The 25,824-nt window shown below is 50.7% G+C and overlaps 2 protein-coding genes and 1 long non-coding RNA gene across 7 annotated transcripts in view; 2 read left to right on the top strand and 1 right to left on the bottom strand.

Annotated features, from left to right (window-relative positions):
- The first annotated feature begins 15 nt into the window (after positions 1-15).
- LOC129049369 (uncharacterized) lies at positions 16-5,112 on the top strand. Its single transcript, XR_008512431.1, has 2 exons — positions 16-1,378; positions 4,869-5,112. It is a non-coding gene; the product is annotated as an uncharacterized LOC129049369 (long non-coding RNA).
- Positions 5,099-19,112, bottom strand: PXMP2 (peroxisomal membrane protein 2). Of its 2 annotated transcripts, XM_024256533.3 has the most exons (5): positions 18,815-19,112; positions 17,156-17,269; positions 14,082-14,244; positions 8,772-8,891; positions 5,099-5,465 (listed from the first exon to the last, which is right to left on the bottom strand). In XM_024256533.3, the coding sequence occupies exons 1-5, from the start codon at positions 18,934-18,936 to the stop codon at positions 5,397-5,399; spliced, it is 588 nt and encodes a 195-aa protein (XP_024112301.1). In that variant the 5' UTR covers positions 18,937-19,112; the 3' UTR covers positions 5,099-5,396. The 2 variants fall into 2 exon arrangements, with proteins under 2 accessions (XP_024112301.1, XP_063568441.1); XM_063712371.1 differs by lacking the exons at positions 8,772-8,891; positions 14,082-14,244.
- The window catches only part of POLE (DNA polymerase epsilon, catalytic subunit), a 78,801-nt gene continuing 58,305 nt past the window's right edge, over positions 5,329-25,824 (top strand). The window contains exon 1 of one of the 4 annotated variants that reach the window (XM_054528474.1): positions 5,329-5,417. Coding sequence is in view for 1 of the 4 variants with exons in the window: in XM_024256531.3 (XP_024112299.1) it covers positions 19,292-19,353 (62 nt within the window). In the remaining 3 variants the exon portion in view is untranslated. Of the gene's footprint in view, positions 5,418-19,172; positions 19,354-19,461; positions 19,487-25,824 lie in introns of those variants that run through there. The other 3 variants (XR_008512430.2, XM_024256531.3, XM_063712368.1) reach the window with 3 other exon arrangements.

Here is a 25,824-nt window from a genome sequence, read left to right as displayed (position 1 = left end):
AGCCTTCCGGTAAGGGGCGTTTTCGCGGAGACACCTACCCCGCCACGCTCCAGTCCCGTCACTTGTGCTCGCGAGCGCCGGTGTGCGCAGGTGCGGGCGGGGTTGTGGGGACGCCGGGAGGGCGGCGCGGTGCTTTCCAGAAGGTTCCGCACCGGAAGCACCTGCCCAGGCCGGAGGCTGGGTGCAGGGGCGGAGACGCGGAGAACTTGGGACCCTGGTTTAAGGGAGCTGGGAAACTGCCGCAGGTTTGTTTAAACGATATTTTTTTGGTGGCGGAACACGAAGTAAAGTTTTCCGTCGGCGCCGTTCCTGCGTGTGCGGTTCAAGCAGCCTGAAGTGCGTTCAGGTTCGGCCGGGCTGTCCCTCTTCCTGGTCCCGACCCCTCAACCTCAGGCCGAACACCGCCCTCTCCTGCGGGACAGTCTTTCTATGGCCGGCGCGTTTCGCTTAGCAGGGTCCTCCGAGGGACCGCGTTAGAGCCTGGGTTTCCTTCCAGGGGGACCAGCGCTCCCTGCGTGGACCGATCCCACGGCTTATCCATTGCTGGACGCCTGCGTGGACCGACCCCACCGCTTACCCATTGCTGGACGCCTGCGTGGACCGACCCCAGCGCTCACCCATTGCTGGACGCCTGCGTGGACCGACCCCACCGCTTACCCATTGCTGGACGCTTGCCCTGTTGCCATCTCCTCGCTAGCGTGAACAGTGCTGCGTGCAGATCTCTCTTTCTTTGATTGTTTTGCGTCTGTACCCAGAAGTGGGATTGCTGGACCATCTCTGCCCATTTTAAAATTGGGAAATGACATGATCTGATTTAAGCTATTTAAAAATCACTTGGGCCTGGGCTCGGTGGCTCACGCCTGTAATCATAACACTTTGGGAGCCAAGACGGGCGGATCACCTGAGGTCAAGAGTTCGAGACCAGCCTGACCAACATGGTAAAACCCGGTCTCTACTAAAAATACAAAAATTAGCCGGGCACGGTGGCTCCAGCCTGTAATACCAGCTACTCAGGAGGCTGAGGCAGGAGACTTGCTTGAACCCAGGAAGCGGAAGTTGCAGTGAGCTGAGATTGCCTCACTGCACTCCAGCCTGGGCAACAGAGTGAAACAATGTCTCAAAAAAAAAAAAAAAAAAAAAAACTGAATGATTCCACAGAAATACCGAGACTTCTGCTTAAACAGGCTTTCTTGAACCTGTACGCTTCCAGTTAGGTCTGCCTCTTCCAGGTCATTTACTAAAAATGATAGGAAGATTTAAAAAATAAAAATAAAAGGAAGGCCGGGCGCGGTGGCTCACGCCTGTAATCCCAGCACTTTGGGAGGCCGAGGTGAGCGGATCACGAGGTCAGGAGCTCGAGACCATCCTGGCTAACAAGGTGAAACCCTGTCTCTACTAAAAATAGAAAAAAAAAAAATAGCAGGGCATGGTGGCGGGTGCCTGTAGTCCCAGCTGCTAGGGAGGCTGAGGCAGGAGAATGGCGTGAACCCGGGAGGCGGAGCTTGCAGCGAGCCGAGATCGCGCCACTGCACTCCAGACTGGGCGACAGAGCGAGACTCCGTCTCAAAATAAATAAAAAAAGGAAAATCGGGCCGGGCGCAGTGCCTCACGCCTGTAATCCCAGCACTTTGGGAGGCCGAGGTGGGTGGATCACGAGGTCAGGAGATCAAGACCAGCCTGACCAACATGGTGAAACCCCGTCTCCACTGAAAATACAAAAAAGCCTGGCGTGGTGGTGCGCGCCTGTAGTCCCTGCTACTCAGGAGCCTAAGGCAGGATAATCGCTTGAACCTGGGAGGCAGAGGTTGCAGTGAGCCAGGATCGCGCCACTGCACTCCAGCCTGGGTGACAGAGACTGTCTCAAAAAAAATCAGCCAGGCTCAGTGGCTCATGCCTGTAATCCTAGCACTTTGGGAGGCCGAGGCGGGCGGATCACCTGAGGTCAGGAGTTCAAGACCAGCCTGGCCAACATGGTGAAACCCCATCTCTACTAAAAATACAAAAAATTACCAGGGCGTAGTGGCACGCGCTGGTAATGCCAGCTACTCGGGAGGCTGAGCCAGGAGAATCACTTGAAAACGGGAGGCTGCAGTGAGCTGAGATCGTGCCACCGCACTCCAGCCTGGGCAACAGAGCGAGACTCTGTCTCAAAAAAAAAAAAAAAAAGCCTGTTTTCTGATGACTGTTCAAGTGGGTGAAACTAAAAACTCCTGGTCTCTGCTCTCCCGTGTGCCTGACAGCACTCCGTAAAGGTGTGTTCAGCAAACTGACCGGATGCGGCCTGTGATAAGCCATATACATGATGCGAAATCTTCTCCAGCAATTCTCTTGACCTTGCCATGACACTCTGATGCCCTATGATGAGGTGGTGAAGACGGTGGCTCAGGACCTGGCTGACTGCCTCTGAATCAGGACTCGTCTCTTGCTAGCTGAGGCATCTTGCATCCCTCACATGTGGAGCAGAGAAAACAATGGCACCTCCCTCAGGGCTGCTGCAGGATGAATAATGCCAACCCCGCGCAGCTCTCAGAAGAGTTCCGGCACAAAGCAACTCTGAGCGGTGACAGTACTGTCATCTCTGGATTCTAATCTAGAATCTGCTCTGAGATCCAGGTTCTTAATCCTCCATCATGGCAGGGGGGTGGGACTCACTGAGAAGTGGCAAGTTAGAGGGATAGTCAGAATTGTCACCTTCCGCATCAATTGCAGGAGTATCTGTTACTTTTGCAAATACCCTAAACTTCCTTTGGGAACGACCCCACCTTAAATATTCTGAACTGAAAGAGCAGTTCTTTGAAAACCCAAGGCAAGCAGGACTTGAGCAGGCATTAGTGCCGCCGTCTTCACCGCCACATCCTTCACGGCATCCAGGAGCTGGAAACAGTCTAGCCACTGACGGGCAGACGGACAGGCAAAATGCAGTCCACGCACACAGGAATGTTCAGCCTTTTAAGTTTTTATTTTATTATTTCTTAGTAGAGAGGGGGTTTCATCATGTTGGCCAGGCTGGTTTCAAACTCCTGACCTCAAGTAATCCGCCTGCCTCGGCCTCAAAAAGTGCTAGGATTACAGGCGTGAGCCACTGCACCCGGCCCTATTTTTATTTTTTATTTTATTTATTTTTTTGAGACAGAGTCTCACTCTGTTGCCCAGGCTGGGGTGCAGTGGCACAATCTCGGCTCACTGCAACCTCTGCCTTCCCAGTTCAAGTGATTTTCCTGCCTCAGCCTCCCAAGTAGCTGGGATTACAGGCGTGCATCACCACACCCAGCTAATTTTTTTTTTTTTTTTTTTTTTTTTTTAAGACAGAGTTTTTCTCTGTCGCCAGGCTGGAATGCAGTGGAGCGATCTTGGCTCACTGCAACCTCTGCCTCCCAGGTTCAAGCAGTTCTCCTTCCTTAGCTTCCCGAATAGCTGTGATTACAGGCACGTGCCACCATGCCCTGCTAATTTTTTTTTTTTTTTTTTTTTTTTGAGACGGAGTCTTGCTCTGTTGCCCAGCCTGGAGTGCAGTGGCGCCATCTCAGCTCACTGCAAGCTCTGCCTCCCAGGTTCATGCCATTCTACCACCTCAGCCTCCGGAGTAGCTGGGACTACAGGCGCCGCCACCACGCCCCGCTAATTTTTTGTATTTTTTTTTAGTAGAGACGGGGTTTCACCGCGTTAGCCAGGATGGTCTCGATCTCCTGACCTCGTGATCCGCCCGCCTAGGCCTCCCAAAGTGCTGGGATTACAGGCATGAGCCACCGCGCCTGGCCCACGCCCTGCTAATTTTTGTATTTTTAGTAGAGACGAGGTTTCACCATGTTGGCCAGGATGGCCTCGATTTCTTGACCTCGTGATCCGCCCACCTTGGCCTCCCAAAGTACTGGGATTACAGGCGTGAGCCACTCTCCCCAGCCGCTAATTTTTTATATTTTTGATAGAGATAGGGTTTCACTATGTTGGCCAGGCTGGTCCTGAACTCCTGACCTTCAGTGATCCATCTGATCAATCCCAAAATGCTGGGATTACAAGCGTGAACCACCGAGCCTGGCCTATTTTTATTTTCTTTTAAAGAATCTTAAGGACAATCAAAAGTCAGCCTTTTTTAAAAGGAAAGAGGGCCGGGTATGTTGGCTCATGCCAATCCCAGCACTTCGGGAGGCCAAGGCAGGCAAATCATGAGGTCAGGAGTTCGAGACCAGCCTGGCCAACATGGCGAAACCGTTTCTCTAAACGGTTTTATTTTTTGTAAAGATACAAAAAATTAGCCGGGCATGGTGGTGCACACCTGTAATCCCAGCTACTCGGGAGGCTGAGGCAGGAGAAATCTCTTGAACCCAGGAGGCAGAGGTTGCAGTGAGCTGAGATCACGCCATTGCACTCCAGCCTGGGCGACAGGGCAAGACTCTGTCTCAAAAAAAAAAAAAAAAAAAGAGCCCACTGCAGTTGCTCCCACCTGTAATCCCAGGAGTTCAAAGACCAGCCTGGGCAACACAGGAAGACCCCATCTCTACAAAAAAAAGAAAGCAATTAGCCAGGTGTGGCTGGGTGGGAACTTATAATCCTAGCTACTTGGGAGACTGTGGCAGGAAGATATCCCAGGAGTGTATGTGTGTGTGTGTGTATGTATAGATACATATATATGTGTGTGTGTGTACGTATAGATACATATATGTGTATGTATAGATATATATGTATGTATAGATACGTATATATGTATATGTATAGATATATATGTGTATAGATACATATATATGTGTATAGATACATATATATGTGTATGTATAGATACATATATATGTGTATGTATAGATACATATATATATGTGTATGTGTATATATATATATATATATATATACACTTTTTTTATTTTTTCTTGTAGAAATGAGGTCTCACTGTGTTGCCCAGGCTGGTCTCAAATTCCTGGCCTCAAGCAATCTTCCTGCCTCCGCCTCCCAAAGTACTGGGATGACAGGCATGAGCCACCACGACCAGATACATGGTAAATTTTGTGTTTTATGTATCGTACCACACACACGGAAATTTAAAAAACATCTGGCTATGCATGTCTTTCAAAGCAACAGCAATTGTTCTGAGAGATTAAAGTCACCATTGAAGAACCTGCATTATCGTTTATTGTGATCCTAATTCAGTCCACAGTAACAATTGAAACTGCCTCGACTAAGTTTTAAGTTTCTGGGGCAGCACCACCTGAAGGCAGCGACTGCCTTTTTAAAACACAAGGTTCTGACATTCAGAGATTTCTGTTTCTCTATCCATCATTTTCGGGCATCTTGAATCACCTGATTTAGAGTCAGTGACGTCCTGACTGGATTGGTTCTGCTCTCGCTGGGCGGGTGAGACCCCCAGACCCACATCCACAGTGCACCTGATGTTCTCCCAGCGGTCGTCACTTCCCCAAGGAGGCCAGGTAGGCATACCAGAACAGAGCTGCCAGGTTGGCGAAGAGCACCCGGAACTGCCAAAAAGAACAGTCCGACAGGCCATGGTCAGTGGGAGGCTGTGGCCAGTTATCCAGCCTCAGTCACCCAGTTAATTCGTTTACCCGTTTGTTGGTCGGCTGGTCCAACCACCTGTCCATTACTGCATTTACTGAGCCTTTGTTTGTACCAAATGCTGTGCTAGGCCCCTAGCAGAGAGGAGTGGAGAAGAAAAATGGTCCCCTAGTTACAGCGTTCACAGGCTACAGCAGCCCAGGAATCCCAAAGCCAAGTCAGTCTCCTGTTTCCCCCTTCACTGCACACCTTAGCTCCTGGTTCAGCCTCGCTCACTCCAGGACCAGCCATCATACAGGTGGCTGCACCCTCCTCAGGGGACACAGCTGACGAACGGGAGGGGCCCCAGACCTTCCCTCCTCTAACCCATCACCATCCCACTGCCCTGCTTTGGTGACTCAGCAGCTTCACCCTTCCCCAGAATCCTCTGGTCCGGTGCTGAGTCTCTCCCTGGCATGTGGTGCTATGAAAGTAGCAGCCTGTGTGTCTGGTTAATCACCGCGTCCCCGAGTCTAGCAGCACAGCGCACAGTCACTGCTCAGGAAACACTTGCTGAATGAATGCTGCTTCCTCATACACCTGCACCCACCTAGGATGGTGACTCTGCCCCCACGCTACTCAAAGGCACGGCTTCCAGGCTCTCCCCTCTTCCATCCCAGATCCTCTGTGTTCCCAGCCAGTCTGTCTTCTCGTCTCTACTTCCTTCTCTAAATTCCTGAGAACCAGTGGCCCATGGCTGTAGCTTCCTTAGCCTACTGTTCTTCAGTCACACTCCCTGGAAAATCCTATATCCTTCCTGCTTCTCACCTCCCCAGATGCTGACCACAGCTGGACAAGCCCCAGCCCCCTCTGGACAAGCCCCAGCCCCCTCTGCCCAGAAGTCTTTGTCTCTGCAGTCAGCATGCTCTCCCATCCTCCACATGGCCAAACTTGCCCCTTCTGTATCAAAATGCCCTCAAAATGCCCACCTGGCTTCCTCTCCCCTCAGTCCCAGCCCCTGGCCCTCCAGAGGAGAGGCACATAGGGGCTTGAGGCAGGATGTCCCACTCTCCTCTCCGCTCAGCTGTCACTTTCTCCTCTCTCATCACAGAGGGCGGGGCCTCTGTCCCAAGCACCACTGTGAGTGTGCCGGGGCTCACATCCACCCTGACTCCTTAGGGAACCCCGCAGAGCTGCTCTTTCTGGACATGCGTGTTTGCCCATCCCACAAGCAGCTTCACATCTGCACCCACCATGGCCGCATCTCTGAGTGTCAGAACCCCCTCTGCCACCCAGCCTTCTTCCATCACTTCTCCTCACCTCCTCTCAAACTTTTTAAAATTCATTTTTATAAAATAGAGATAGGGTCTCATTATGTTGCCCAGACTGGTCTCAAACTCCTGGCTTCGAGTTATCCTTCTGCCTCGGCCTCTCAAAGTTCTGGGATTACAGGCATGAGCCACCATGCCTGGCCCCCACAGACTTTGAGAGGATATTCTAGACTTGTGATTTTTAAAATAATTCCCACCCACTCTTCAAGGCAATCTGGCTTCAGCCCCATGGAGCTGAAATTGCTCTGGGAAGGGCCACTGTTAAAGCCAAAGGAAATTTTGGTTTTATTTTGCTTTAACTCCTGGCAACTTTGGCTAAGGATGAACTGCCTCTTTGTCCTGTCTGTGTGCGCCCCTGGTTTCCTGCTGCTTCTTGGTGTGTGTGTGTTTGTGGTGTGTGCAGTGTGCGCACACTGGGCCGCCTCCCTCCTCTCCCTCGGGGGTCACCCTGGTCCTCTCCTCCCTCCTGGGGAGGGCTCAGAGCCGGTGCTAATGCAGGAAGGCTCTCTGCAGCTGAGATCCAGCCACTGCAGGCCTGTCCAGGTCCTCCCTAGCAGCAGCCTGGGCTGGGACGGCACCCACCTTTCCCAGAAGGGCCACCTGCCCTGTGCCTGGACTGTTTGCACCAACAATGCGGGCTCCACACAGCTGCTGTCTTTCTAGGGGTCTGGAGCTTTGGGGCAGCAGGCAGATGCCCGCCCAGAGTGCCAGTAAAAAACCCTGATGGGCGGCACACCTTGTGGGGGAGGGAAGCATGTGGCCCTTGCAGGCTCTGCCAGGCCTCCTCCTGTAGCATCTGGGGGTGTCCTGCCATGCTGCAGGGGGTGCTACACCCCATCCTCCCAGTGTGGGAGTGGTCCTGGGGACCCCGGCTGTGCATAAAGACAGTTGATCCCAGTGGCAGAGCCTGGGGCTGCAGCCTCCGCACCACCAGCCCAGCCCCAATCTGACGCCTTTGACTCAGCCCCCACAGCAGCTCCTTCATGCACAGGATAGTGGAAAGGCTCAGCTTCCCCAGAAGGCCTTCACTCTGCAACTGGACGGGCCCACCCCTCCCCCAGGTGTGGCTGCCACGGCTGCAGGTGAGGCAGCCCTTCCAGGTCAGCGGCAGGACCCATGCCACACAGTGCCTGCCTTCAGGCTCAGCTGTAATTCATGAGCCCAGGGACCACGAATGCTTTGTTTCTTTTTAACATTTTGTTTATTTTTTGAGACAGGGTCTTACTCTGTTGCCCAGGCTGGAGTGCAGTGGTGCAATCTCAGCTCACTCCAACCTCCGCCTCCCGGATTCAAGTGATTCTTGTGCCTCAGCCACCTGAGTAGCTGGGACTACAGGCACCTGCCACCATGCCTGGCTAATTTTTGTATTTTTAATAGAGATGGGGTTTTGCTATGTTGGCCAGGCTGGTCTTGAACTCCTGGCTTCAAGTGATTTGCCCGCCTCAGCCTTCCATAGTGATGGGATTACAGGCCTGAGCTACTGTGACGGCCTTTTTTTTTCTAAGTATAACTAGAGTTTATTTGGGCCAAGCTTGAGGACTGCAACCCAGGAGCATAGATTCAAGTTGCCTGAATGTATACTCCTGGGACTGGGTATGTTTCAAAGGCTAGAAAACTCATAGGCATCCCTGGCATGGGAGCTTTTAATGAGAATTTGCTGAACGAACAGAAGAGTCAAAGACGACCACTCGGGACCCCCTTCTGTGTTGCTTCCTGAATCCCAAACTAGCAATGATTCAGGGTCATAGGCAAAATCCAAGGGTAGTTGAGGAGTCTAGACACGGGTGAAACCAAGTCTAGCGGAAAACTACAACAGAAAGAAGAGAAGAGAAAAGAAGAGGGGAGGGAAGGGGAGGGGAGGGGGGAAGGAAAGAGGAAGGAAAGAGGAAGAAAGGAAGGAAGGAAGGAAAAGGCTGACAGAAAGTAATGTTGGCAGAGGCTGAGCCCCGTGGCCCTCACCTTCAGAGGGACGTAGTTGATGTTGATGAACTGTAGTGGCGTCCACACCCTCCAGTTCATCCTCAGCGCTGGCCAGAAGCCCCCCCTCATCTTGGCGGCGAAGGCTGAGGCGTCTTTCCCCTGCAAAGGAGGGGAGGCAGGTGGTGAACAGTCTCACTGCCCATCAGAACTAAATTCCGGGCACCCAAACCCTATCGTGATGGTTTTTAAACTGCTGTTGGATTTTGTTCTGTGTGTACACAGACAGCACACATGTGTACTCAGCACTGCGGCTCTAAGGAGCCAACCAGCAAGATGGAAAATGATCAGTGAGATGCCAGACAGCAGCCTGCTCATGCTGGCGGTGATGTCTGTCCTGGCCCAAAACTCCTTGCGGACAACTGGAGGAGGTGACTCCCAAGGCTGGCCCTGGGCACCAGAACTGCTACTCAGAGCTATGCTGTCAATTCCTCCCAAATAACCTCCAAAGTCGATGTCTTTCCAATCAAAACTTGTTAGGAGTTATGAAAAAAAAAAAAGGACCCCAGTAAGTTCATTCTAAATGTCAGCTGGTGGATTTAAGACCTGAAACCATAAAGATCCTGGGAGCAATTCCTCTGGACGTCGGCCAAGACAAAGAATTTGTGACTAAGTCCTCAAAAGCAAATACAGCAAAACCAAAAACAGACAAACAGGACTTCATTAAACAAAAAAGCTTCTGCACAGCACAGCAAAAGAAACAACCAACAGACAATCTACAGCCTGGGAAAAAATATATGCATATTATGCATCCTACAAAGGACTGTTATCCAGAATATATGAGGAACTTACATAACTCAACAAGAAAGAAATGAATAACCTCATTAAAAAAGTGGGCAAAGGACATGAACATTTTTCAAAAGAAGAAAAACAAGTGGCCAAGAAACATGAAAAAATGTTCAACATCACTAATCATCAGAGAAATGCAAATTAAAACCGCAAGGAGATACCACCTCACGCCAGTCAGAATGGCTATTATTAAAAGGTCAAGTGGCCAGGCGCGGTGGCTCATGACCGTAATTTAAGCACTTTGGGAAGCTGAGGTGGGCGGATCACGAGGTCAGGAGTTTGAGACCAGCCTGACCAACATGGGAAAACCCTGTCTCTACTAAAAAAAAAAAAATAAATACAAAAATTAGTTGGGCATGCTGGCGTGTGCCTGTAATCCCAGCTACTCAGGAGGCTGAGGCAGGAGAATCTCTTGAACCCGGGAGGCGGAGGTTGTGGTGAGCCGAGATCGTGTCACTGCACTCTAGCCTGGCCGACACAGTGAAACTCTGCCTCAAAAAAAAAAAAAAAAAAAAAAAGGTCAAAAAACAATAGATGCTGGCAAGAATGTGGAGAAAAGTGAACACTTACACACTGCTGGTGGGAATGCAAATTAGTACAGCCTTTCTGGAAAACAGTATGGAGATTTCTCAAGGACCTAAAAATAGAACCACCATTTGATCCAGCAATCCCACTACTGGGCCTCTACCCAAAGGAAAAGGAATCATATCAAACAATCCCTGCCCTCGTACGTTTATCACAGCGCTATCCACAACAGCAAACACATGGAATCAACCTCAATGTCCCCCAACAGAGGACTGGATAAAGAAAAAGTGCCATAAATATACCACGGAACACTACTCTGCTATAAAAAAAGAATGAACTCGGCCGGGCACGGTGGCTCACGCCTGTCATCTCAGCACTTTGGGAGGCTGAGGCAGGAAAATCGTTGAACCCGTGGAGCGCAGGTTGCAGTGAGATGAGATTGCGCCACTACACTCCAGCCTGGATGAAAGAGCGAGACTCTGTGTCAAAAAAAAAAAAGAAAGCATGTCTTTTGCAGTGACGTAGATTGAACTGGGGGCAATTATCCCAAGTGAAACAACTCACAAATGGAAAGTCAAATACTGCATGTTCTCACTTTTTTTTTTTCCAGACAGGGTCTGGCCACCTCACTCTGTTGCCCATGCTGGCTGGAGTGCAGTGGCGTGATCACGGCTCACTCAGCCTCAACCTCCTGGCATCAAGCCTCCGTCTCAGCCTCCTAAGTAGCTGGGACTACAGCCATGTGCCACCACAACCCTTTGATTTTTAATTTTTTTGTAGAGAAGGGGTCTCACTCTGTTGCCCAGGCTGGTCTCAACATCCTGGGCTCAAGTGACCTTCCTGCCTCAGCCGATGTTCTCACTCATAAGTGGTGGCTAAACAGTGGGTACACATGGACCAACAGAGGGAAATAACAGACACCAGAGACTCGAAAAGGTGGCGGGGAGAGGAGGGTTGAAAATCACCACTGACTACTTGGGTGATGGGAACTAAAAGCTCAGACCACAGCACAGTCACATAAGAAATCTACACTCATGCCCTCTAAATATATATAAACTAAAAAAAAATTTTAAAGAAATGCTTAAATATTTTCTTGTTTAAAGTAAGGGGGAGAGCTGGGTACAGTGGCTCATGCCTGTAATGCCAAGGTGGGCATATCACTTGAGGCCAGGTGTTCAAGACCAGCCTGGCCAACACAGAGGAACTCCGTTGCTACTAAAAATACAAAAATTAGCCGGGCGTGGTGGCGGGCGCCTGTTGTCCCAGCTACTCTGGAGGCTGAGGCATGAAAATCACTTGAACCCAAGAGGCGGAGCTTGCAGTGAGCCGAGATTGCGCCACCACACTCCAGCCTGGGTGACAGAGTGAGACTCCATCTCAAAAAAAAGAAAATAATCCAGCAAAAGAACAAAGTGCAGATAATTGCCTGTACAGATGGAAATGAGAATATTTCAAAATACTGGGGATTGCCCAATAAATGGTAATGAGAAAATTTTCTATATAAGTGGAAAAATCAACACAAAAGTCTATCTCCTACTGTACACAAGTAAAACCATACAGATACCGCAGGAAAGCATAGGAGAATATTTCTGTTATCTTCCCGTAAGGAAAGGCATGAAGGAAAATAATGTCATATTTGAAAACATGAACCTTTAGAACTTCCGTATGGAGAAGTGAATGGTTAAAACAAATTACTTTCAGGACAGAAGGTGACGCCAGGTGCAGTAGCTCACGCCTGTAATCCTAGCACTTCGAGAGGCCGAGGTGGGTGGATCATGAGGTCAGGAGTTCAATACCAACCTGGCCAGGATGGTGAAACCCCGTCTCTACTAAAAATACAAAACAATTAGCCGGGCATGGTGGCAGGCACCTGCAATCCCAACTATTCAGGAGGCTGAGGCAGAGAATTGCTTCAACCCAAGAGGCGAAGGTTGCAGTGAGCCAAGATCACGCCACTGCACTCCAGCCTGGGCAACAGAGTGAGACTCCATCTCAAAAAAAAAAAAAAAAAGAAAAAGTGACACGTCTCAGACACACAGCACAACCTGGCTGGTGCTCCTACAGATGGTGAAGATTTGAAGGTGCTCGTGAACAGGGAAGGTGGGACAGTCAGAACAGATACACCTGCTGAGTGCAGGTGAACACAACTCCCATGCATTGGATTCTGACTGGGATTATGCCAGTAGGTTAACCTCCAGGCCCGGAACTCTTCTGTGTTATCTGTAGGGGTCTCAAACTTCTTGTGCCACAGATTTCTTTGGCAGTTTAGTGAAGCCTGTGGACCCCCTTCTCAGAATCATGTTTTGTAATGTATAAAATAAAATACGGCTGGGTGCAGTGGCTCACGCTTGTAATCCCAGCACTTTGGGAGGCTGAGGCAGGCGGATCACGAGGTCAGGAGTTCAAGACAAGCCTGGCCAACATGGTGAAACCCCGTCTCTACTAAAAATACAAAAATAAGCTGGGTGTGGTGGCGGGCTCCTGTAATCCCAGCTACTCAGGAGGCTGAGGCAGGAGAATCATTTGAACCCGGGAGGCAGAGGTTGCAGTGAGCCGAAATCGCGCCACTGCACTCTAGCCTGGGCAATAGGGCGAGACTCTGCCTCAAAAAAATAAATAAAATAAATAAATAAATAAAATTAGGATTACAAAAAGAACCAATAGTACTGAAATACAGTTATCAAAATATTCAGGAAAAATTTTGACAGACTAATGTATTTCTTTTTTTTTTTTTTTTGTCTTTTGAACCAGTGTCTTGCTCTGTTACCCAGGCTGGAGTGCAGTGGTGCGATCTCTGCTCACTGCAGCCTCCACATCTTGGGCTCAAGGGATCCTCTCACCTCAGCCTCCGGAATAACTGGAACTACAGGTGCACATCACCACACTGGCTCATTTTTTATTTTTTGAGAGATGGGTTTTCACCATGTTGCCCAGGATGGTCCGGAACTCCTGGCCTCAAGCTATCCACTGGCCTTGGCCTCCCAAAGTGCTGGGATTACAGGTGTGCACCACCACACCCAGCCCTGTTTCTTTTTTCTTTTTTTTTTTTTTTTGAGACACAGTCTTGCTCTGTCGCTCAGGCTGGAGTGCAATAGCACAATCTCAGCTCACCACAACCTCCACCTCCCGGCTTCAAGCGATTCTCCTGCCTCAGCCTTCCGAGTAGCTGGGATTACAGGCATGCACCACCATGCCTGGCTAATTTTTGTTTTTTGTTTTTTGTTTTTGAGATGGAGTCTTGCTCCGTTACCCAGGCTAGAGTGTAGTGGCGCAATCTCGGCTCAATGCAAGCTCCACCTCCTGGGTTCACGCCATTCTCCTGCCTCAGCTTCCCGAGTAGCTGGGACTACAGGTGACCGCCACTGTGCCCAGCTAATTTTTTTGTATTTTTAGTAGAGACGAGGTTTCGCCATGTTGGCCAGCCTGGTCTCGAACTCCTGACCTCAGGTAATCCACCCGCCTCGGCCTCCCAAAGTGCTGGGATTATAGGCGTGAGCCACTGCACCCGGCCTGTTTCTTTCTTTACACAGTAACAAGACCTCTAAAGGCAGGTCCAAGTAGTAATGAGCATAAATTGCATTTCGAGATATCTGTAACAACTGATGTGATATAAAAATATCTGATTAGCTGGGTGTGGTGGCACGCACATGTAGTCCCAGCTGCTTGGGAGGCTGAGGCAGGAGGATCGCCTGAACCAGGAGTTTGAGGCTGCAGTGAGCTGTGATTGTGCTACTGCACTGCAGCCTGGGTGACAGAGTGAAACCCTGTCTTTAAATAAATAAATAAACAAAGTGACTCTACTGGGTACAAACAGGTCCTGCCAATACTAGACGTTTGCTTCCTGTATTCATAAAGGAAAATGCAAAATTTCAATTTGAGTGAAAAGTCTGCAGACCCTCTGAATTCTGCCGGGAATGTCAGGTGAAGAATCCCTGCGCTAAACAAAGAGCTGCAGTAAGTGCTGTGACAGACACCCACCTCCAGAAAGTTCATGATGAGGAAGAACAACATGAGGAAGGCCGGTGCAAAGACGAGGCGGTCCAGGAGGAGCCTCCTGAGCCCTGCCAGGGGGACCTCAGGAGGGATCCAATGTTCCATGAAGAAGTAGAAGAAGTGACTCAGCGGCCCTGTGAAGAAGAACCTGAGGCCCCCAGGGGGTGTGAGCCAGATTGTGGTTCTCTGGATGTGCTCTTCTCTGGTCTAGCTTCACCCCCAAATCCCAGGTCCTAAGCCCTGCTTCCTGATGTCCCTCAGTATTGGCCACACAGGTCTGTACAGACAAGTCGGCTTCAGGGGCGCTCTGTCTCTGTTGCTCTAACAGACCAGTCTTGCTCCTGCTGTTGACTCTCTGCTCCCAGTGCTTCCCCACCTAGCCATGTTGGCTCACTCCTCCTCACACTGTCAGCTTCCACGTTGTCCCAGCATGTGTGTACATGTGTGCTAACATTCTTGGCCCTGGTTCATTTTCTGCCTAGCACTGTCCTTATCTCATCTGTTAGGTTAGTCTGTGCCTCTCCTCCCCCCTAGAAGGAAGGCTCCACAAGGCAGGCTACGTCTTCTGTCCAGTGCAGTGCCCAGAACAGGGCCTGGCTTTGAGAAGCACTCAATAATGAATCATCAGACATGTCCCTGATTGTAGAGCTTTTCCTTAAACTCACTAGGCTAACTGGCAAGGGAACTCAGTAGGCTAACTGGCAAGGGCACTCACTAACTAATTGGCAAGGGCACTCACTAACTGGCAAGGGAGCTCACTAACTAACTGGCAAGGGCGCTCGCTAACTAACTGGCAAGGGCGCTCGCTAACTAACTGGCAAGGGCGCTCGCTAACTAACTGGCAAGGGCGCTCACTAACTGGCAAGGGCACTCACTAACTGGCAAGGGCGCTCACTAACTAACTGGCTAAGGGCACTCACTAACTGGCAAGAGAGCTCTCTAACTAACTGGCTAAGTGAGTTACTAACTAACTGGCAAGGGCACTCACTAACTGGCAAGGGCGCTCACTAACTAACTGGCAAGGGAGCTCACTAACTAACTGGCAAGGGAGCTCGCTAACTAACTGGCGAGGGCACTAACTGGCAAGGGCGCTCACTAACTAACTGGCAAGGGAGCTCACTAACTAACTGGCAAGGGAGCTCACTAACTAACTGGTGAGGACACTAACTGGCAAGGGCACTCACTAACTGGCAAGGGAGCTCACTAACTAACTGGTGAGGGCACTAACTGGCAAGGGTGCTCACTAACTAACTGGCAAGAGAACTCACTAACTGGCAAGGGCACTCACTAACTAACTGGCAAGGGAGCTCACTAACTAACTGGCAAGGGAGCTCACTAACTAACTGGTGAGGGCACTAACTGGCAAGGGCACTCACTAACTGGCAAGGGTACTCACTAACTGGCAAGGGTGCTCACTAACTAACTGGCAAGGGCGCTCGCTAACTAACTGGCAGGGGCAGGACCTGGTGCAGCACTCTAGCTTGTGTGCATTGCTACCAATCAGTCCCCTGTGTGCTTGGGAGAGAATGGAACCAGCTGCCACATCTACTGGGACAAGAGGCCTGCAGTTCCATAAAATTCGGCAACAAAAAGAGGGGTCTTTCAACTTGTGACGTTGACAGTCTTTAGATAAGTGGTTCTCAGTGTGTTTTCCCACCCAGTCACAGGGGATTATGTGGCCTATGCAGGGATTCTCAGTGGGGAAGGGAACTGAAGTCCTGTGGATGGGAAAACTGTACTTGGATGAGGCCTGCTAGGTGATCTCATCACCTGCCCCTCTTGGGGGGGATTACTGCTTTAAATACATTATAGAAAAATCCATGATGACTCAAGTTAGCAAGCTTGGAAGTATAAAAATGATCTTCAGGAATTCTGAATTAAAGAAAAAATCACTGTAGTTGGAAAATACTTCAAATAATCCATCTGTAACATTATTGTTGGCCAAGAGCTCAGGGTGGATTAAATTGGTAAAACTCTTGAATCACTGTGCTTTTGCAATTCAGAAAGTGGTTCAGAAATTGGACATTTTTCAGGGTACCGAAGCATTTCTTTTCTGGATGTTTACACTATGAAAATAACAATAGAGGCTGGGCACTGTGGCTCACGCCTGTAATCCCAGCACTTTGGGAGGCCAAGGTGGGCGGATCACGAGGTCAGGAGATTGAGACCATCCTGTGAATGGTGAAACCCTGTCTCTACTAAAAATACAAAAAATCACCCAGGCGTGGTGGCGGGCACCTGTAGTCCCAGCTACTCAGGAGGCTGAGTCGGGAGAATGGCGTGAACCCAGGAGGCGGAGCTTGCAGTTAGCCAAGATCACGCCACTGCACTCCAGCCTGGGCAACAGAGCGAGATTCTGTCTCAAAAAAAAAAAAAAAAAAAAAAATTAAAATAACAATAGAAACTAACTGGTCAAATTGGAGTCAGTTTTCCTCTTCCATGAGCCCAGTCTAGGATGCTTTCAGGGTTTTTGAATCCTGAAGTCTGACTTTAGGTTAAGTTGAGTTACTTGTCCTCAGGTTTGCCTGTCAGCCCAATTAAGACAGTCACCCCTACCCATCCAATTACAAAGAAACATGATAAACCACAAATGTGAGGCTGTAATCCTAGCACTGTAATCCCAGCACTTTGGGAGGCCAAGGAAGGTGGATCACTTGAGGTCAGGAGTTCAAGATCAGCCTGGCCAACATGGTGAAACCCCATCTCTACTAAAAATACAAAAATTAGCTGGGCATGGTGGTGCGTGCCTATAATCCCAGCTATTTGAGAGGCTGAGGCAGGAGAATCATTTGAACCAGGGAGGCAGAGGTTGCAGTAAGCCTGGGTGACAGAGTGAGACTCTGTCTCCAAAAAAAAAAGAAAAAACAAATAAAGCACATATGCGTATACATGCCATACAAACTATATGAACCATTCGAGTTTTTTCCCATGATGATTACTACAATGTTTTTTAAAAAATTATATTTCCAAATAAGAGTACTCAAACTACTCGGTTTTGGTGCCCAGCTTGGTTGCACTCACCGGCTACAAGGTAAACCCACCCCTTGTATGGCACTCACCCATAAACGGCGTATCTCAGAGGCCCACTGACGTCTAGACTTCTAGAGTTTTCTTGTTTCCGCTTCTTCTCAATCATCTGGGCCAGGAAGTTCCCAAGTGCTGACAAAATGCCACTGTGGAGAGGGAGGCCATCAGAAAACAGGCGTGACCAGCGGGAGGGTGTCCCTTTCCCACAGGTGAATTAGCAGGGCCGTTCTGAGGCCGTGCAGCAGATGGGCGGGGGGTAGGAATTCTTGTTAAAGCGGCTGCAGTGTATAGTTCTTGTATCAAAAGGTGGAGACGGTGGACTTAAACACACAGGTAAGGACAAGTGGCTTTCCAGTATCAATGTCAACATCCTGGCTGTGATGTTATACTATAATTTGGCAGTTTGGGAGTAAGGAAGCTGTGTGGTTATGAACGGGCAACAGGACGGCCCTATCATGACGCTGTTTTGCATTTTGACTGTGGTGGTGAACACATGAATGTACAGATGTGATAAAACTGTACAGAACAGATACAACTACAAGAAAAATGAAGAAATCCGAACAGGATCTGTGGACTGTGTCCACGCAATGCCCTGGTCGATACTGCACTACTTTTCACAGACTGTAACCAATGGGGGACACTGGGAAGGTGTACAAGGGATCTCTCCATGTTAGTCTTGTAACTGTTTGTGAATCTACAATTATCACAATGAAAATTTCCATAAAAAGGTGGAACAGGCCCAGTGGCTCCCTCCAGGCCTTGGTTTGTATTTGCCTTCTGAGAAGCTCTCTGGACTATAAAGTCCAAAATTCCTAGCACGGACCTAGACACCTTCTGGATCAGATCCCTGGCGACTCCCTTCACATCTCCTGCCTCTTGCTCAGGGTTCACGTTCTCCACACACAGATCTTCCCTCCCTCGGGACTGAGTCCAAGCTGCACCTCTCTCCGCCTTTCTTTAACGCTGGCCTTCCCTTCAAAACCTAACAGAGACCTTTGCCCTGCTGTTCCCTGTGCCAGGAGAGCCTCTGCTCCACTTCTTTACACAGCCTGTTCAATGTCACCTTCTCAAAAAACACCTTCCCTGGCCGTGTCTCCACCCGCGCCGTGCGGACCCGCGCCCCGCAGACTCGCTCCCTTGGCCCTGTCTCCACACGCTCCATGCGGACCCGCTCCCCTGGCTCTGTCTTCACCCACGCCCTGCAGACCCGCTCCCCTGGCCCTGTCTTCACCCGCGCCCTGCAGACCCGCTCCCCTGGCCCTGTCTTCACCCGCGCCCTGCAGACCCGCTCCCCTGGCCCTGTCTTCACCCGCGCCCTGCAGACCCGCTCCCCTGGCCCTGTCTTCACCCGCGCCTGTGGACCCGCTCCGCTTGCCGTGGCTTCCCCGGGCGCGCGGGGCCCCTGTTGGGTCCTGGGGTGGAACCTCAGCGCCGACCCCCGGGTCTGGGCGGGCCCTCCACGCGCTGGGAGGGCGGGATCCGCGAGGCGCCTCACAATCGCTGACTGGGGACGCGGGTGTCGCCGCGGGAAGTTCAGCGCCGGGTCGGAGGGCGCCGGCTGCGGGGGTTCTGACCCGGGCGCGCCCCCAGCCTGGTCCCGGCCCCGCGCTCCCGTCCAGGCCCCGCGCCGCTGCGGCCGACCTGGGGCGGGGGCGGCGTCCGATTCCCGCTCCGGCCGCGCCCCAGCTCACCTGGTGGTCGCCTTGGTGAGCACCGGGTAGAGCCGCAGGAAGAGCAGGTACTGGGCGAGCGCCCGCCGCGGCAGCGCCCCGAGCCCGGCTTCGGCCCGCAGCCTGGACGCGGCCGGCGCCATCGCCTCCCCAGCGCCGTGCCGCCGGGGGCACCGACCCCACCTCAGGCTGGCTGGGCGCGGAGCCCGAGGCGCCGAGAGCGGAGTGGGGACCGCCTGACATTTCCGGCCCCACCGCGGTTCGCAGCGCCTCCCGGTCCCAACCCCACGGTGCGCCGCGCGCGCCTACCACACACTTTTCCCCGGTCCCTGCCGGCCACCTCCCCAGCCGGGCGCCGGCGGCTATTGGAGCGTCTCGGGGGGCGGGGGAGGGGCGGAGCGCGCCTCTTGATGGACGGCGGCATTTCCGGCTCTCGCGAGTCTGGGTGGGAGCGCGCCAAATTTCTCCCGTGAAGCAGAGGCTGTAGCCAGCGGCTCCATGGCTCTGAGGAGCGGCGCGCGGAGGCGCGCGGACCCAGGCGCGGATGGCGAGGCCAGCAGGTGAGGGACGCCCTCCTGAGGCCCTCGGGCCGGCCCTTCGGAGGGTGCCATGGGGCCGTCCTCGGGTGGCGCCGCCGAGGCGGGAGGGAGGCCCAGGTCCAGCAGCCGCCCGCACTCGCCGCGCCTGACTGGGGTAGGGCGGCGCGCCCCGACCGCCGACCGAGGGGCTCGGGGCGGGCGGAGACGCTACGGGCGCGGCTTCTCCGCGGGGATACGAGGCGGGCCGCGCGGCCTTTCCCTGCTCCGCTCTTTCTGAGGTTTTTCGGGCCTCGCCTTCCGCGCAGCTGCGTTTGGGACCTGCCGCGCGGCGGGGGCGATGAGAGCGGCGGGACCGATGAGAGCGGCGGGACCCGGGCCAGGCCCTGCGGGGTGGACGCGCGGCTGGGGAGGGTGCGGGGAGGGGCCGGGCCGGGGACCCTGCCTGGGGGCCTAGCGCTGGGGGAGGCCGAGGCGGGCAGATTGTTGGAGCCCAGGATCCTGTTCTAGACCAGCCTGGGCAACAGAGCGAGACCCCGTCTCCTCTATTTTATTTTTTTGGACAGGGGGTCCCGCTCTGTCGCCCAGGCTGGAGTGCAGTGGCGCGATCTCGGCTCACTGCAACCTCTGCTTCCCTGGTTCAAGCGATCCCACTGCCTCACTCAGCCTCCCGAGTAGCTGGAATTACAGGCGCCTGCCACCGCGCCCGGCTAGTTTTTGTATTTTTAGTAGAGACAGGGTTTCACCATGTTGGCCAGGCTGGTCTCGAACTCCTGACATCAGGTGATCCGCCCGCCTTGGCCTTCCAAAGTGTTGGGATTACAGACGTGAGACTCCGCGCCCGGCCCTTCTCTTGTAAAAACAAGAAAAATTAAGGCAGCCTGGTGGTGCGCGCCTGAGGTCCCAGCTATTAATACTCCGGAATCCGAGCCCGGAGGTTCACCTGAGCCCGGCAGGTCGAGGCTGCTGTGAGCCGGGATCGCGCCACCGCACTCCAGCCTGGGCGACGGAGCCAGACCCAGTCTCAAAAAAAATAGAACAAGGGTAAGACGCGGCTGCTTGGTGGCCAGAGCAAACGGTAAACATGACCGGAGGCCTGGCCTTCTGCCGTAAGCAGAAAACGGATGAGGCCCGGCGCGGTGGCTCACACCTGTAATCCCAGCACTTTGGGAGGCCGAGGCAGGCGGATCACCTGAGGTCAGGAGTTCGAGACCAGCCTGACCAACATGGAGAAATCCCGTCTCCACTAAAAATACAAAATTAGCGGGGCGTGGTGGCGCATGCCTGTAATCCCAGCTACTCAGGAGGCTGAGGCAGGAGAATCACTTGAACGCTGCAGGCGGAGGTTGCGGTGAACCGAGATCGCGCCATTGCACTCCAGCTTGGGCAACAAAGAACGAAACTCTGTCTCAAAAAAAAAAAAAAAGAAAACGTGTGAGAACGTGAAGCTTTTTACAGACACTTAGCTGAACAAAATTCTCCCCAGAGGAGAAACCAAGTGGTAAGGATCCCTAACTGCTATTGTGCTAATCGCTGTCTGTCCATATCAGGCAAGCCCTAGAGAGGTAGGTACCCTTAGGATCTACATCGTGTGTTGGAACTTGGAGCTTAGAGACGTTTACTGACCGCCCTGGTTCAGGACACAGGACTGCCCTCACGTGCTCCACTCCACTGCCCTGCCCCAAGCTCACTGACGGCCTCCAGGCAGGGGGAAGGCTGCTGCTGGGATAAGTACAAGTGATGGCTTTTACTTTACATGCATTATGTGGGTTACCTCATCTTATCCTTAAAACAGTCCTGGGATGTGTGTGTGCCCCAGGAGGCAGTGGGTGCTGTTTGCCTGCGTTTCTTCTTGTGTGAAATGGGGACACCAGTGGCCTCCCTCATAGGGATTGTCATGAAAACTGAATGAGAGCATATGTGGAGTACTAGTACAGTGTGATATAGTAACCAGTCAGTGGTAGCTCTCTGTGAATGAGAGCATGTGTGGAGTACTAGGACAGTGTGATATAGTAACCAGTCAATGGCAGCTCTCTGTGGATGAGAGCATGTGTGGAGTACTAGGACAGTGTGATATAGTAACCAGTCAATGGCAGCTCTCTGTGAATGAGAGCATGTGTGGAGTACTAGGACAGTGTGATATAGTAACCAGTCAATGGTAGCTCTCTGTGAATGAGAGCATGTGTGGAGTACTAGGACAGTGTGATATAGTAACCAGTCAATGGCAGCAATCTGTGAATGAGAGCATGTTTGGAGTACTAGGACAGTGTGATACAGTAACCAGTCAATGGCAGCTCTCTGTGTGACACTTATCCCCATTTTTCAGATTTCTTACTGTCACTGGATTAAAAGTGAGATACTCAGCTCAGAGAAAGAAGTTTTGGGAGGAAATATGGACCCAGTGAGCAGTTTTCTAGTCTACTTAATCCAGCTTACTTGAGGCAAGGATATTTGGAGGACAGTGGCATAGAGGGCCGCGCGCCCCCGTTAAGTGCTGATGCCTCATAAATAGCACTTCATTCACTCTTGATTTTGATAAAGATCTGGGCCTCAGAACTGAGGCTGTTCTCTAGCAAGGTTTGGAATATAGTTTTTCTGTGTTTTTGATTACAGGTGCATCCAACTATTTAAAAGATTAAACCTTTATTATACAGTATGGTGGTGTATCAGTTTCCTATTGCTGCAGTAACACATGATCACTTAGTGACTATGTAAATTTATTCTCTTACGGTTTTAGAAGTCAGAAGTCGTAATATGAAAGTGTCTGGTTGGTTATATTTATTGTGATGGTTCCAGGGGAGAATCTGTTTCCTTGCTGCTTCTTCATCTTCAGAACCAAGGGTTGCATCTCCTCTCCCCGCTACCCTCTCCCGTCCCTTTCTCTGTCCTGACTCTGGGTCTCCTGCCTCGCTCTACAAGGATTCTTGTGATTACACTGAGCCCACACAGCTAACCAGAATGTCAAGGCCCTTAATTTAGTCAGATCTGCAAAGTCCCTTTTGTCTTGTAGGATAACATTCACAGGTTTGGGGGATTAGGATGTGGGTCTTTTGTGGAGGGTGTCATCCTGCCTCCTACCACAAGTGGTTATAATCTTTCATGAGAAGTAAGGATCGTAGTCTTGGAATATGGTCATTCTGCTCTTGAGTTGAAGGTGATCCAAGGAATACTTTCAGACAAAGGAAGGGTCTTCCTTTCTTTTTTTATCTTTTTTTTTTTTTTTTTTTGAGACAGAGTCTTGCTCTGTCGCCCAGGCTGGAGTGCAGTGGCATGATCCCGGCTCACTGCAAGCTCTGCCACCCGGATTCACGCCATTCTCCTGCCTCAGCCTCCCGAGTAGCTGGGACTACAGGCGCCCGCCACCACGCCCAGCTAATTTTTTGTATTTTTAGTAGAGACAGGGTTTCACCGTGTTAGCCAGGATGGTCTCAATCCCCTGACCTCGTGATCCGCCCACCTCGGCCTCCCAAAGTGCTAGGATTATAGGCGTGAGCCACCGCGCCCGGCCTTTTATCTTGTTCTGAAAGAAAGTTGACAGGAAGGGTTTTTCTTAAGAAGCAGTTCTCTGTCTGTTTCTGTTTATAAATTAACAATTGGGGATATAATGTAATTAAAGACATGAGTTCTGCACAGGCTTGGTTTAAATCCTAAAAAAAATTTTTTAACTGGTCTTATTTTGGATGGTTTTCTTTCTTCCTCTCTTATAAACACACCTGTGATGAACTTCTATATGTAAAATAATTGCTTTCTGCACATCAATTTCCTTGGCATAAATTTTTAGAAGTGGACCTACAGGGTCCGCGATATTTTACACAATGACACTGATATTTTAGAAACAGTCTCACCTTATGGAGAAATCTAATAGTGTCAGAAGCGGAATGGTCACATAGTTTAATCAAGAACTGGTATTCTAGGAAACATGTAATAGCAATGAGGTGGAATCAGATCCTGGGAAATGACAGGTGGTAGAAGGGAAGGACTGAGTGTCTGTGAGTAGTTGGGGAAAGAACACCTTTGATACCTGGATCATTGGAACAACATGTTTTGCCCTGTTTGGAAGACCACATGGATGACTTTAAGGGTAACACTGCCCAGGGGAGCAGTCTAGCAAAATATGAGACCTAGCATATCTGTATATGCCTGCGTGACCAAGGACAGAAAGCAGTCGTGGGAATCTGTTGCCTCTGAAACAGGGCATATGTGTTTACCACCCCCACTCATTTATTTACATTAAGACAAAAAGGCACATGAAAAGTTGAGTTTCCCAGTCAGTGAAGATTGTTCCTCTCATACAGAACAATATGACCCATTTTTATCCACATGTGATTGTGCTGACATCTAGACAATGCACTCCAGAAGGATATGTTCCTTTTTTTTTTTTGAGACAGAGTCTCGCTCTGTCACCCAGGCTGGAGTGCAGTGGCACGATCTTGGCTCACTCAAGCTCTGCCTCCCGGGTTCATGCCATTCTCCTGCCTCAGCATCCTGAGTAGCTGGGACTACAGGCACCCACCACCACGCCTGGCTAATTTTTTGTGTTTTTAGTAGAGACGGGGTTTCACCACGTTAGCCAGGATGGTCTCAATCTCCTGACCTCGTGATCCGCCTGCCTCGGCCTCCCAAAGTGCTGGGATTACAGGCGTGAGCCACTGCGCCCAGCCTACATTTTTAAGATATATTTTGCTGCAGCAGGTGTTTCTGTAACCCTGATTAGTTCACATGCAACAGGTAAATAGGAAAGTTATGTTAGTAAAATGTGGTAATTGTATCAGCTCATTTATAACTTTTCCTAGGCAAGGGGAACCAGAATAGAGGAGTAGAATTAGAATTACATTCTTTCATAGGAAAGGAAAAAGCTCTTAGTTGGAGTGTTGCACAGATACGTGTCTTGTTGGCTCTACGTTTCAAAATTTCATGAGTTGCTATACTTGGGCTCCCTTTACAGAGAGGCACATCCTTAGCCTTGCACGGTTCACAGCTTGTGGCAGGTTATTCTTTTCTCCTGTGCTCAGATGTCCACTTGGATCTTCATCGTCTTAGTGATCATAAGGTAGCATCTCCACTCTCTAGTTTTGAAGCATTTAAGAAAATAAAACAACTTTTTTTTTTTTTTTTTTTTTTGAGACAGGGTCTCGCCCGGGCTGGGGTGCAGTGGCACGATCTTGGCTTACTACAACCTCAGCCTCCCAGATTCTAGCAATCCTCCCATCCCAGCCTCCCAAGTAGCTGGGGCTACAGGTGTATGCCACCACACCCAGCTAATTTTTGCATTTTTAGTAGAGACAGGTTTCACTGTATTGGCCAGGCTGGTCTCAAACTCCTGGCCTCAAGTCACCCATCTTCCTTGGCCTCCCAAAGTGCTGGGATTACAGTTGTGAGCCACTGCGCCTGGCCCTCAACCTTTTTTTGAGGTAATTGTAGATTGGTTCTCATGCATTTGTCAGAAATGATACAGAGATTCCCGTATCACTTCACTATAACATCTTGTATAACTAGGGTACAGTTGTCACAACTAAGAAATTGACATTGAGACAACCCATCTATTTTATTTTATTTTATCTTATTTTATTTTATTTTATTTTATTTTTTTTTGAGACGAAGTTTCACTCTTGTCACCCAGGCTGGAGTGCAGTGGCGCAATCTTGGCTCACTGCAACCTCCACCTCTAGGGTTCAAGTGATTCTCCTGCCTCAGCCTCCTGAGTAGCTGGGATTATAGGCCCACCCCACAACACCCAGCTAATTTATTTATTTATTTATTTTTATTTATTTATTTATTTTTGCCGGAGTCTTGCTCTGTTGCCTAGGCTGGAGTGTGATGGCGCGTTCTCGGCTCACTGCAGGCTCTGCCTCCCGGGTTCATGCCATTCTCCTGCCTCAGCCTCCTGAGTAGCTGGGACTATAGGCGCCCACCACCACGCCTGGCTAAATTTTTGTATTTTTAGTAAAGATGGGGTTTCACCGTATTAGCAGGATGGTCTTGATCTCCTGACCCCGTGATCCGCCTGCCTTGGCCTCCCATGGTGCTGGGATTTAATTTTTTGTATTTTTAGTAGAGATGGGGTTTCGCCATGCTGGCCAGGCTGGTCTCGAACTCCTGACCTCTGGTGATCCACCCGCCTTGGCCTCCCAAATTTTTGGGATTACAGGCGTGAGCCACTGCGGCTGGCCTGACAATCCGTCTGTTTTATTCAAATCATGTCAGTGTTACATGCACTCTCATGAGCCACCGTGTCTGGCCAGTTTTATGCATTTTTAGTGTCCCAAGAGGCAACAGTGTCTAGCCATGATGACTGTTTTGTTAGTATTCTGGTTATAAAGTTGAACAGGTTTTGAAGGGCCTGCCCTAATTGTGTTTTTCCAATGAGTCCTTTTATTTTAATGAGCCTTTTTGCCAAACTCGGGGTTTTTCAGGAATATATATACCCTGTCATATCCGAAACACTTACGCTAGGTGGGATGAGGGTTGCAGAAGTAGGTGGCAATTGGATCACAA

The sequence above is a fragment of the Pongo abelii genome, chromosome 10 (assembly GCF_028885655.2).
Source record: "Pongo abelii isolate AG06213 chromosome 10, NHGRI_mPonAbe1-v2.0_pri, whole genome shotgun sequence".
Classification (NCBI taxonomy): domain Eukaryota; kingdom Metazoa; phylum Chordata; class Mammalia; order Primates; family Hominidae; genus Pongo; species Pongo abelii.
Note: the sequence above shows the minus strand (reverse complement) of the source record. Positions and strands in the feature narration are given on the sequence as shown.

Coding starts and splice junctions, on each gene's coding strand:
- PXMP2 (XM_024256533.3), bottom strand. CDS start 18,936: ATGGCGCCGGCCGCGTCCAGGCTGCGGGCCGAAGCCGGGCTCGGGGCG. Junction 17,270..18,814: donor CTCACCAAGGCGACCACCAG/GTGAGCTGGGGC, acceptor CCCTCTCCACAG/TGGCATTTTGTCAGCACTTG. Junction 5,466..8,771: donor TCAACTACGTCCCTCTGAAG/GTGAGGGCCACG, acceptor TCTTTTTGGCAG/TTCCGGGTGCTCTTCGCCAA.